A 14,167-nucleotide genomic window follows, 5' to 3' on the forward strand; every position below is an offset into this window, starting at 1 on the left:
AAATGCTCCAAGCACTGTTCAGAGATTTTCATGCGAGTGCATTTTTGATCTGCTGTGAGCAAGCACAGCACCTATCTTGCGCAAAGCTTTTTCATTTGCAATTCTTCATGCAAAATACATCCTACACATTCTTTTGAAATGCCCATAGTCTCAGTAATTGCATGCACTTTGACTCGCCTGTCATCCAATACCATATTAAGCACTTGATCAATGATTTCTGGTGTTACACTTTTTGGACGTGCTTCACATGGATCATCTTCAAGGCTGGTATGGCCACGTTTAAACTCAGTAGCCCATTTCTTAATTGTTGAAAATGAAAGAGAAGAATGCCCATAAACTTTTATGAACTTCAAATGAATTTCTTTTGGCGTTAAACCTTCTTTTACAAAGAATTTTATAACTGCACGATACTCAATTTTATCCATTTCAAGGGATACAGACAGCACTTTTGCTTCACACTGCTGTATAAAACAAATTACTTGATAGAATCACTTGCAATTTCAGTGGATGCTTATGACAAATGCACCAACTTAGAAAAAAAAAAAAAAATCATGCCGATAGTATTGCCATCTATGGTCAAGGCCGAGAACTTTTCAGATCATCCTTGTATAATTGAACCATAGTTCTTATAATTTCCCAGATTTTTCGCATGGAGATTCTATCATTAAGATTGAGATGTAATGTAAAAGTACTTAAGCACTTCGTAACCTTCTTTAAAGATTTGAGGAAATTGTTATTAAGAAATATACTGTTTATTTATAAAAGTTTTTATTATATATACACATGCATAATCACACACACACACACATACATTTCAAGAAATCCTAATAGTATCGGTTTTTATCTGGCATAACTGCATATAAGTAGAGATTCCATTCTCCTTACACCTTCATTGTTTAATTTTCATCAATTTCCAATTGTATTACACTGACAATGATCCATGATATGCGAGTTGAAATATTCGTAGTTAAGCTATCTTAATTAAATAATTTTTTAACTGTGTCTATGTGTAACTTATAGAGAATGATGAATAATGCACAGTTATCTCTCAGTAAATGTACTATATACTCTGTTGAACCACCAATGAATAACTGGAACACCTAAGCTTGTTATGCTTGGCTAATTCGTCTTACAGGATTATTATTATTATTATTATTTTTTTTTGGGGGGGGGGGGACTGTCTAGTTATATCTGAAACCAGATATAACTAGGTCTTTTCAACCAAATGTCATTGTCAGTACTGACTGGCAATGTATAGTGAGTACTGTAATAATAATATCCTATCAGATATTGTATTTAGTTTAACATAAAAAAACAGATTTCGAGAACAAACACTGATAATCTCTTGGTTTCACACTAGCAATGACATGAATGTAACTCTTATTCTTAATACTTGCCACATTCTTACTACTTATGAGGACTGTTTTTAATGCTGTTGACTGGGCAGTTAATTACGACCTTTATAGACAAATGCTTTCTGTAGTTACTTAATACCTCTCTGTTACCATCACTTTGAATAATTGTCTCACATCCTTATAACAGTGACCAAAAATACAAGTAATTTATCAAAATAGTGAGAAAAGTAAATGTCAATTCTCACTACAGCCAACAGCATTACAAACTCACTCACAATAAAATTCTGACCAGTCCCATGAGCAAAATGCTCTTCTAAAGAAAACTGCATACTATAAGAAACTATCGTGTTTCTGAACTTCTAAAAAAAAAGGGAGCCAAAAAGTCTGCTGTCAAATTACCAACACAAAACCTTCGCCACAGTCCTTACCAAAATAGTGGAGAAAGTCATTAACAGTAAACCTTGGCATTACTTGGATGTCCTTCCCTATGGATTTCACTATTGTAGTACTCCTAGCATATGCCACCCATCCTGGACATTCCATAGAAAGGTTTCTAAGGGGGGAAACTCCATACGAATAAATAAAACATAGAAAGGTTCAAGAGAAATATCCTATTATTATATTTCAAGAACATTTTATTAGGCCTGGCATCAAGTTCTGCTCAATAAATTGCCATCCTCAATTCCTGTAACTGACTAACTAGTTTTTCTCTCTTTGGACTGCCTGAAGGTTCTCTTCCACTTCCACTCTTTCTCTTATATATAAATGCTCTTCTTTTACTGACCAATAACCTTAATGCTGTTATTCAAATGAGGGCGAGGACCTTAGTTTTAATTTAGTCACTACTGCAAAAAGGATATCAGTTTACCCCCCCCCCCCCCTCCATCTTTGATAATACACAAATCACCAGATAGGATCAAATTGCTCTCTTCTAAGACTGACATTTAAAAGGATATACATTCAGACTGGCATTTACCCTTAGTCTTCCTAGCTACTGAGGAAAGGCTTACAGTAAATGCAGTCTGAATGCACATCTGTTTTTTTTTTTTTTATATTAGCACACTACTTGGCTCCTAAACTCGTATAAATCTTAAATCTACCTAAACCTTAGAATATTGTTCTCAAGTTTGAGATGGTGGTCTGGCTGATCAGTAATCTTTCTCTCTTTCACACACACACACTATCTATTTCAGCCTCTAACTACCCAACATCTTTTTTTACAGACAATTTTAAATCCATCACACCTACTTCTCTTCCTCATCTTGATGCAAAGGAAGGAAATGATAATGTATATGATAACAATTAACTAATTTAATTATTATTTCATATACATTATCATTTTATGATAAGGTATATGATATATCCAATCCCCACACTTCATAGTGTCACATTTGAACAAAAAACAACCCCCACGCACACCTACCATTAAATGCACTATACAAATGATGTGTAGATTTGGCCATGGCTTGGACACAAACAACTTTTTACCCCAATTGATCAGTCAGCATCCAAGGATCCAATGAAAAGAAAGTAAACTACAACCCCTTCCTAGATACTCTGATCAAATGTTGATCTGATGGAGCTATGCATTCACTGTCTTGCAGAGAATCCAATTACAAGTAAATACATCCACCAACACTTGCATCGCTACCCCTCCCAATAGTATGGCATTATAAAAACTTTGATCGATATGATAAAAACTGATTTCATACGATGACAAGACAGTTACAAACTCAACCACATACACAATCCCTATTTTAGCTAATGATTTCAATACCTGCTGAATTAAAAAATAAATAACGCTCTCCTCCAAACACAGACTCCAGCAAATCAATCTCCATCCCATATATTCCAGGTGGCATATTGCGTGCGTGCGTGCGTGCGCGTGTGTGTGTGTGTGTGTGTGTGTGTGTGTGTGTGTGTGTGTGTGCAGTGCATTTATTGCTCCTGAAGGATAAGTAACTTTTATATTAGGTTAACTTATTGTAGTTTTCGTTTTAAATGAGTGTGATTGAATGAGCTACTTAGTTTATTAAGTAAACTGTGTATTTTTTTGTTTAAATATGATATTCAGTATGGTGTAATGCATGGTGATTTGAATTTGTAGGATTTTGTGCAGGGCAGTGCAGTATGTGTGAAATGAATTCATTGAGAAAATTAATGGATATTGGAAGGAAATTGAAACTAGAGAGAGAGAGAGAGAGAGAGAGAGGGAGGAGTGTGTATTAAATGTTTCAAAAGTGAGTGCTATTAGGTGACAAGCAAATGTCAGTAGAGTGGACAGTACTGACATTAGGATGGAAAATGATGTTATCAATATCAAAAGTGTGACTGTGAAAACAGAGGAGAAAGAAATGGACGTTAATAAAGAAATAGTGAGCTTGAATGTTATCATTCATAGGACAAAGCACAAAATTGAAAAATTGTGGAAGTGGCAAGGAGGAGTTGTTAGAAGAGGCAAAACTGAAGAGATGAAGAGAGAGAAGGTGAGGATTGTAAGTCTACTACCATGCTATGATACAAGGGAACTGAGAGGAGGGTATCAGAGCTGAAAAGAGAAGGAACCAGGTGGTCCGAAGTAATAATAAAGATTGAGCAAACAAACAAGAAAACAAAGCAAGGAGAAAATTATATACGAAGACTCAATGATCAGGGGAGTACATAATGAAAGTGTGACAAAATCGTGTTTCCCTGGTGCAAAAATTCATGATATATATTAGTCACGCCATTATGATGCAAAAAGCTAAGTCAAAGGAAATGATTGTCTTGGTTGGCATAAATGATTTGAGAGGTGAGAAGTATTCTATGAGGGGAGGATGTAAAGGAGTTGTTAGAAGAGGCAAAACTGAAGAGAGAGAGAGAGAGAGAGAGAGAGAGAGAGAGAGAAGGTGAGGATTGTAAGTCTACTACCATGCTATGATACAAGGGAACCAAGGAGGAGGAGGACATCGCTAGCTAATGAGTCTATACTTTGACAGAAAGAAGGATTTGTACAGTGCTGATGGACTGCATTTAAATGATTCTGGTGTTCGATGTCTAGAGATAGAGATGTGTTCACTGAGCATGCTGAAGCACAAATTCAGGAAAAACTTAAGCAATTAGGGTGGAAGAAGCAGGTGAGCTTTCATGAAGGCACCTACGAGGTGAGTGAGTGTGAGAATGATCAAGTGCAGAATATAGTCTCTCAAGCAAAAATATTGAATAGGATAGTCAATTAGGAAGTAAAGGTGGATGAGAGCCTAAAGGAATGTTATAGTTTCTATATGCTAATGTCAGAAGTTTAAAGAACAAGAGGAAGGAGTTTTAGGAATCGGTTAGCACAACCTTGCCAAAAGTTATAGTGAGATTTGGCTAACAGCAGATGATGTAGTTATAAGGATAGAATATGAAGGGTTTAGTATTTTCAGGGAAAACAGAGAAGATAGAATAGGGTACTGTGGATGAATTGCAGCCAAAAAAAATAGGAGATAGGCAAGAGGTGGTTTTTCTTTTGAAGTAATCTGGTGTGAGATTAAGACCAGTAACACAAAATATATAGTTGGTTGTTTCTATAAGCTAATGAGTTCCACAGATGATCTGGAAGACATGCATTACCAAATTAGTACAATGAGTACAGGTCAAGTGATTATTATGAGGGACTTCAACTTTGGAGATATAGACTGGAAGGAATAAAAATCACATGGCAGGAAGGAAATGGAATTTATATACCTACTAAGTGATAATTACTTGAGGCAGCAGGTGATGAAGGGGACTAGGGGTGGTAGGGTATTGGACCTGGACATAGGATCAGAAGAGCTATCCTTAACCAAGGTGACAACATTGCCTCAAATTGGAAAATGACCCTGCAGTCTTGACTTGGAAGATTGTAAAACATGAAGAACATTCTATCAAGAAGGAGTATTTGTGGAACTACAAGGTAGGTGATTATGGCATGCTAGGAAGAAGCTTGAATCTGTACCATGGCATAAAACACTGCAGGGTAAGGGATAAGGATGTTAGTACTGCATAGGATATAGTTAAGGGTCATCTAAAGGAAGCAGTATTAAATTGTATACCAGGTAAGGAAGGCTAATCGGGTAGGAGTTAGATGGATAAGTAATATAATTAAGCATGAGATGCAGAAGGAAATGCTGTGGAGGATATATAAAGAGAAAGGTGATCAGCAGAATCATGAACAGTAGAAGGCTCAGACAAGAAAGCCAAAATCAGATTACGAAAAGAATCTAGCCGAGCAGGTCAAAAGAAATCCCAACGTGTTCTTTCATTATGTGACAAGTAAGAGGAAGAATGACTATGGAAGATTAACCTTAATGAGTGATGATGGTCACGAGGTGACAAAAGCAGATAAAATATTCAGCGACACACTTTGCAAGGGTATATCATCCTAGTGAGGTTACTGCTTTAACATAAGTGACAGACATTAATGCGAGAACAGAGAGGGATGAACTGAATTCTTAAAATATTGCAAAAATCTGAATGGGTTTAGATGGGGTATCAGCTTGCATTTTGCAAAAATGTGCAAGGGAACTGGCAATGCTTCTGACTAGGATTTTTAATTTAGTGTCAGCTCTTGTAGAGTTCCAAGGGATGATGGAAAGAGGGCTAAATAATTCCCTTGCATAAAGGAGATTCTAAGGCTACAGTAGAAAATTGCAGACCAGTCAGTATCTTGGGTGTGGTGGTAAAAGTACAGGAAAAATTGGTCAAAAAGAGAATTAAAAAATGGGTGGATAAAAATATGATAATGTAGGAGTGGCAAAATGGCTTTTTGAAGGGTTGGTTATGCCTTAGTAATTTACTATCTTTTATAATAGAGTAACAGGTGAGTAGGGTAAAGGAAATAGCTACATGATGATGTTATTGGATTTTGCAAAGGCATTTTCACAGAATACCACATGGAACTCTGTTATGCAAATTAGAACAAATGGGAAAGGATATGATTCTGGTTAAATGGATAAGAGGATCGCTGCTGGACAGATATCAAAAAGTGGTATATGGAGACAGACTAGAGGTGAAAACAGGCGACCAGTGGTGTGCTGCAAGGTTCGGCGCTTGGACCACTGCTGTTTAATTTGTACATAAATAATATAGGAAATAACCTGAAAGGAAGTATTCAACTGTTTGCTAATGATGCGAAATTAGGTCGAGTAATAGTTAATAAAGGAGATTAAGACCAGTAAGACTAAATATACAGTTGGTTGTTTCTATAGGCCAATGAGTTCCACAGATGATCTGGAAGACATGCATTACCAAATTAGTACAGGTCGAGTGATTATTATGAGGAACTCCAACTTTGGAGATATATCTGGAAGGAATAAAAATCACATGGCAGGAAGGAAATGGAATTTATATACCTACTAAGAGATAATTACTTGAGGGGAAGCAGATGGGGGTGTTTAAGGGTCAAAGCTGTATAACTGAGAGGAGACCTCCACATAGCCTTTAAAGGAATGCGGAGAACTGACCAGGGCTTCTGACCTAATGTCCAATCCTCACCTTCTCGTGGTGCACCCTATTGGGTATCTACTTGGATACTGGGATTTAGCCTACCAAATTGTATTCTTATTGGTTAAACCAAAATAAAAAACGATGGCACAACATGACAAAATTTCATGCCGGCTGGGGCGTCGCCCGGTTAAACAAGGCCCCCGTTATTTTCGCCAGGGAACCAGAGTGAACAGCGAAAAGTCAGCTACTGGAACAAACCTGAAAACAAACCCCAACTCAACATCACCAGAGTTAAAGATTGGTACTATCAACATAAGAAGCCTGAATGGCAAAGAAATGGAGCTAGCTGAGGAATTAGATAAGTACCAGATCGACATAATAGGGGTGACTGAAACAAAAAAAAGACCAAACTGGTGAGATCTTTCTGAGCAATAAATACAAAATGTTATATTCAGGCAATGACAATCAAGGAAAAGAAGGAGTAGCCATAGTATTCAACAAAATACGAGGCTAATCTTCTTGAATGGCAGTCAGTCTCAAGTAGAGTAATGTGGGCAAATATGAGAATGGGGAACTGGACAATGAGACTTATTTGTGCCTATGGTCCCACAGAAGGTTCTACTAAGGTAATAGTGGAGGAATTTTTTGAGGCTTTAGAAAAACAACTGACACAATGAAAAAGGAAAAGTTGGTCCTTGTTGGGGATCTAAATGGCAGAGTAGGAAACGATTGTCAGACATACAAAAATATTTTGAGAAAATTTGGAGAAAAGAGCAAAGCTAATAATAATGGCAAATATCTATTGGATTTCTGCTCAGGACATGGACTAGTTATTACTAACACCATGTTCCAACATAAAAATGTGCACAAATTCACATGGAGAGAAGACGCTAGGAATAAGAAAAGTCTCATTGACTATGTTATTGTTGATAGTGATGTTTTCTCCCTGGTGCAGGACACTAGAGTGTACAGAGGATTTGAAATTGGAAGTGATCACTATTTAGTCTTGAGCAGAATAAAATTGAATTTCATATTGAAAAGAAAGAAAGTTTTAAAGCGTATAAAAGTTGAGCAGCTCTCAGATGTGAACTGTAGACTAAAATTAACAAAGATTATTGAAGAAAAAATGAAAGAGTTTGAGAACAGGAATCAAACCTTGGAGATTCAATGGCAAACTTTAAAAACATTGATTGATTCTGCCAGAGAGGCATGTGGTGAGGTTGTCTGCAAGGATTAAAAAATCAGAACTCCCTGGTGGACACAGGAAGTTAAAGAGGCAGTGAAGGAAAAGAAGAAAGCATATCAAAAGTTCCTGTCAAATAAGTCAGCTTGTGCTCTTAGAGAATATAGAGACAAATGCAAGAATGCTAAACACTGTGTAAAACTAGCTAAACAAAAGTCTTGGGAGGACTTTGGCAAGAATATAGAAAATAAATATCAAGAAGGTGGCAAAATATTCTGGAGGTTGTTGAAGAAGCTTAAGAATGGAGGAAAGAGTGCTGTAAAAGGAGTTAGAGATGATAAAGGTGACATGAAAACTGGAGAAAAAGATATCCTTCAAGTACGGAATAATTACTTTGAAAAACTGCTAAATGAAACAAGCAGTGATGACAGCACAGTGGTAAAAAACACTGACCAGGCATGCAGGCAGGAATACATACCCATACTTGAAGTAGAAAAAGCCATCAAGGGCTTGAAATGTGGAAAGGCAGCTGGAGTAGATGATATTCGACCAGAAATGCTGAAGTATGGTGGTATAAGAGTCTTACAGTGGCTGCACTGCATAGTTCAGAAAGCCTGGACAGAGGGACGAATTCCCAATGATTGGAGTAGAGCTCTCATAGTACCCATATATAAAAATGGAAATAAAACTGAATGTGAGAATTACAGAGGTATATCTATACTGAGTGTTCCTGGCAAAATCTATGCAAGTATACTTGAGAAACGGTTGAGAAGAATTGTGGAAGAACAGGCTGGATTCAGGCCAAACAGAGGCTGTCAGGATCAGATCTTCACTTTACAACAAATAGTCGAGAAAGCATGGGAATATAACAAAGATCTGTATTTAAGTTTTGTCGATTTGGAAAAGGCATATGATAAGGTACCAAGTACTATTCAATATGCTGCAGTTATATGGTGTCAATGGGGCATTATATCAAGCAATACTTAGTCTTTATTGGAGTTGTAAGTCAGCAGTTAGAATTGAAGGAAGTACAGGAAAATGATTTAATGTTAAATCTGGTGTGAGATAAGGATGTACATTATCCCCTCTGTTATTCATTATCTATATGGATCACATTATGAAGGAAAGTGGTATTAAACATGATTGATATCAAAATTGGAGATGTTAATGTCAGCTCTTTGCTTTATGCGGATGATGTTATACTTCTAAATAAATCCGCTACAAGTCTGCAAGATTCTCTGACTAAATTGAATAGCTGTTGTAATAGATATGGTATGAAGGTCAGCAATAAAAAGACAAAGACAATGAAAATAGGCAGAATCATTGAAAATGTCAACTGTGTTGTGAATGGAGAACCTGTGGAACAAGTAAAACATTTCAGCTACTTAGGCACGATTTTTACTGAAGATGGTAAATTAAATATAGAAATAGGCAACAGAATCAGCAAAGCTGGTATGGTGGGAAGTCAATTGAATAAATTCATATGGAATAAGAGAGTAATTAGTCGGAACACTAAGTTAGCTGTATACAAGACAGTGTTCAAACCAGTTTTAACTTATGGATCTGAGAGCTGTGTCAGAAGTAAAACACTTGACCAAAGACTAGAGACCGCAGATATGAGAGTCCTGAGAAAGATTATAGGCATGAACAGATGGCATCAATGGCAATATCATATTAAAAACGAGGATATTAGGAAAGAACTTGACATTGTCTGCATCCAGGAATGTGTTAGCAGAGCTAATCTCAGGTGGTATGGTCACCTAAATAGAATGGGCGAGGAAAGATTAGCAAAACGACCCAGAGGAAGACCAAGATATAGGTGGATTGATACGGTACAAAGTACCTTAGACGATAGAAATATAAGATCTGATAATGCTGGAATCTTGACAAGTAACAGACTGATTTGGAGGAAAATTGATAGGAAGTTAGTAATGATATAATTTTTTCATGTAGTACTATCATATCCTGTGCACTGCTTGTGGGTACATGGCAGGAATTTGATGATGATGATGATGATGATGGGGCAGCAGATGACGGAGGGGACTAGGGGTGGTAGGGTATTGAACCTGGACGTAGGATCAGAAGAGCTATCCATAACCAAGGTAACAACATTGCCTCCAATTGGTGAAAATGACCCTGAAGTCTTGACTTGGAAGATTGTAAAACATGTGGAGAGAGCTTGAATTATGATTTAAATAGGCTGTCACTATGAGTAAAAGACATTGGGTGTCAGTTTAATGTGGAGAAATGTAAAGTTATGTATTTTAGAATAAATAGTTTACAAACTGTGTATCACACTGATGGCAATGTACTTCAGGAAATAGATCGATGAAGCTAGAGATTAGGGGAAGGGGTAAACAGAGAGTTAAAGCTTAGAGGATATATTGCTAAGGTATCCCATAAGATTACTTGGCTATTGAAGACCACATTAACAAGTAGAGATAAGGAAGTTGTTATTCCTCTTTATAAGACTTTGATAAGTCCATATCTGAATTACCGAGCTCAAGTCTGATCTCCTGGTTTTCTTGGGAATGAAGAGAAGATTCAGTGGCAAATGACCAAGATAGTGTGTGTTCTGTGGCATGTTCCCTATGAAAATAGATTGAGGGTGTGTGGATTGCAGAAGTTGGTTGATAAGAGAAGAAGAGGGAATGTGATAGAAACATGTAAGTTGCCTAAAGGGTTTTATAGGATTGATGCAGGGAAAATGTTTCAGCACTAGGTTGGAGGCGACAGAACAAGTGGGTCATTCCTGGAAGTTTAATAAAGGTGTGGTTAGTAGGGATGTGAGGACTAGATTTTTTGCTTGGAGTTGTGAATGAGTGGAATGGGCTGCCAGAGTCAGTTGTGAGTGTTCTATCTGTTAATGGGCTCAAGGAGAGGTATGATAGATTGTGCAGATAGTCTGGGTCTCGAGTGTGAGTCTTCGGACTCCATGGAGGTGCCAGTGTAATAATAATATATCCATCACACTTCTGATAAGTTGGCCAAGATGTGATCCCCAAAACAATACAATCCAATAATTTCCTTCAAAATTGAGCATCCCTTATCTGCTTTTCTAAAGACAGTTACAATCCCTAGATCTGTCAAGTGTCCAGTAAGTACCTTATATTTGCCACCTAGAGCCAACATCAGAATCACGGACATGTATGTTAAAAAAGCCACCTTACTTTACCAAAGCAAGTACAAATATGAATGATTATTTTCTAAATCTGCTTCTGTCTTAATAAATGATCCTAACCTCAATAAATATGGATGCATTAAACTGCCTCTCAGAGAGAAACACTCATCCTCAGACTTTTAGCTGACAACAAAGAATGCCTAATCTAGCCCTCTAGGCGGCACAATTAAACGCCTTTGGCCTTCCTTTGTGTTTCTATTGTAAAATCTTAAACAAAAGGAATTTTGTAATAAAATACCTTTAATACAGATTTTACAAGTATGTTAAGTCCCACTAAAATACTTCTGAATTAATAGAAAAACTTGGTGTAATTGAAATGGAAATAATGTGTTTTCTTTGAATTATTGAATATTATAATATTAAAAGTTTTGCGTAAGAACAAAGGAAATTATATAAGGTAAATTGTATCTAAGTAAACCTCTAGTCACCAAAAATTCCAGACAGATTAAGGGATTAAGTCATGACCTGAGGCTGCTGCAAACACAAAGGTCGACATTACACTGGGGTTTCCCGACTAAATGCACAGATCAACGTGGGTGACGGTTGCAGAACATCAGGGTATCCGGGGGGGGGGGGGGAACTATGATGTAAGAAAAACGAAGGTCATCGGAATCATATAAATAGCAGTTTGTTGGGGCCTTTTTCTCAGAGTTCGAGTTGATCCGGTGTGCAGTTCCCATTCATGGGTCAGCGTGAAGTTCCGATGAGAGGGTTCGGACTCACGACGGTATCAAGGTCAACATAAGCCGAGGAGTTTTGGAAGTACCAATGATCGTTAACGGCAGCTGAGCTTCGATAGAATCGTGGGTGATGAATCGCTATCCTACTCAGAGACCTATATTCAGGAAGCAAAGGCCAGAAGAACAATGCAACTAAGGTACGTTGTATTAAGAGGAACCAGATGCCGAACTTCCAAGCCGTAGGAATTAAATTGTCCGCCAATAGTAGGAAAGAAGTCTTGCAAATTACGTAAAGGATGTTCAGGTGCAGTGACGAAGTCTAACAGAAACAAGAAGAGATAAGCATATAGAGGACCAGACTTTGTGAAAAGTAAGAACTTTCAATTATTTAGTCAGAAACCAACTTAGATTGTGAAGGTGGTTTGAATTGATGAAATTGATTTAAAGTTAATGTTGCAGGACTTTAGACCTTGAACTTTAGATCTGAATTAATTAAATCTATGTAAGAAAAAGCTTAGCTCAAATTATTGTGAAACTGCTTGAGTTTATTAATGTAGACGTTCCTTAAGCATGTTTTTATTATATGTTGATGATCGGATTGTATGTACAGTTAAGAGGGGGGGGGGGGTAAAATTCTAGACACGTGGTCCTAAATAGAAATGTTCAGATGGTTGTGGGATATGATTGGATAACTTTCAGAGAGTTGTTAGTTAGAGCTTACTTACAAAAATTTAGTGAATTTAATATCTGTAAATTGTGTATCTTTACTTAGTGATGAATAAACTGTTTTATTGTCAAAATAACTTGCCTGATCTCTAAGTCCAATGCACTACTCATAAAATCGAACCTATGTGTCTTGAAGTAGATATTGCCACGACTGCAGAGTAAGAATTATATACAGGTAATTTGGTATATAGATTAGTTGGAGAGAGAGGAGCTGTGTGTCATACCGAGTGTTCTATTCTACGGAGGAAGATATTTCTCTTATCCTACAATTTTGGTGGCGCAGCTGACTTACAAACAAATTTCTCAAAATTTAAAATTAGAATATAACACCAGTAAATCAGACAAAGAATTTGGCTCCAGCCTGAAGCACCTTCTTTGTTCTTGATGTCTTGCACACGTGATCCTTACTAATTGCGGCCACAAGATAGAGGTGACGCAACTGACGATAAGTCGGAAGTATAGTGAAGGTTAAGAAGATAAGTTTCAAACAAGAAAATGTCGATTTTACAAAGGTGCAGCTGAACAAGAATTAATTAATTAAAGTAATTAATAAGAATTAGATTTTAACACTACTTCAGTATATACTTCTCATATAATGCCTATGTGCATATATTCATATCAGTGTATTGTTCCCTGATGATATCATATGACTTTAGCAAAATATTGGAAACAGTTAAATCAATTTAGCGATTTAAATGTTTCCAATTTTCCAAACTTTTTTTCCAAAAGTTTAAAAGATGATGATTTTTTTAAACTTGGAAACAAGTTTTTTTTGGAAAGTTTCCAAAAAAATTGAATTGATGTTCAATGCATAAGCTTGAACATTAGTCTCCTCTTCCTTCCTCCAAATATCTATTCTCTGGAACAGCTCTTTTCATTAAGTTCCCCCACCCCAAGAAACATTTCTCTCTCTCTCTCTCTCCACACACACACACACACACACACACACACACAGAGTATCAATATATATATACATAATCAAACTTTCAATAGTCCCTATGAGTTTGCTATTGGGAGAATAACTGTAGCTGCCATCAAACACACTTGCTAATGTAAGTAAACATTGGAATTAAGCTCTCTTCTTAAAGTACTCCTGACAATGTAGGAAATACCATACTGTTAAAGAAGCAAACAGAATATTATTATCAAATATTAAATAATGTATTTATATATATATATTTAAGTCTATTGTGTGTGAAATTTAATAATCTAATTTAAATAATATCAGTTATATCAACAACAATAAGCTTAGAAGAGAAAACATACATACCACTATTTCATGTTGAAGAGTTTTTACTTTACGTTCAGCCTCCTCCTTCAATTTCAACATTCGGCACTTTTCTATGACTTGTTTCTTAAGTTGGGATATTTGAGATTCCAGATCTTGCAATCTTTTTCTCCTCTGTTCACTTACCCTTCCAAAAGAACATTATATATAAAAAATGCAATACATACATTTGCATGAATACATGTAGAATAAATTAGCAATCTTCATCCTTGATACTGCTTTATTTAAATTAATATTAATCTGAGGACAGTAGCACATTTATTATTCTAAATCTCTTAGAAAAAAAAAGGAAACCTGAGATGGAAC

General features: G+C 36.5%; 1 protein-coding gene across 2 annotated transcripts in view; it reads right to left on the minus strand.

The window, feature by feature from the left end:
- Positions 1–14,167, minus strand: part of LOC150104880 (chromosome-associated kinesin KIF4-like) — a 282,861-nt gene that overhangs the window by 108,945 nt on the left and 159,749 nt on the right. For both annotated transcript variants that reach the window (XM_090396035.1, XM_090396036.1), the window contains exon 14: positions 13,844–13,988. In XM_090396035.1, coding sequence (XP_090252161.1) covers positions 13,844–13,988 — 145 coding nt within the window. The remainder of the gene's footprint in view (positions 1–13,843; positions 13,989–14,167) is intronic.

This window comes from Typopeltis vanoorti, chromosome 7 (assembly GCF_054136105.1).
Source record: "Typopeltis vanoorti isolate ZY-2024b chromosome 7, IOZ_Tvanoo_1.0, whole genome shotgun sequence".
Lineage (NCBI taxonomy): Eukaryota > Metazoa > Arthropoda > Arachnida > Uropygi > Thelyphonidae > Typopeltis > Typopeltis vanoorti.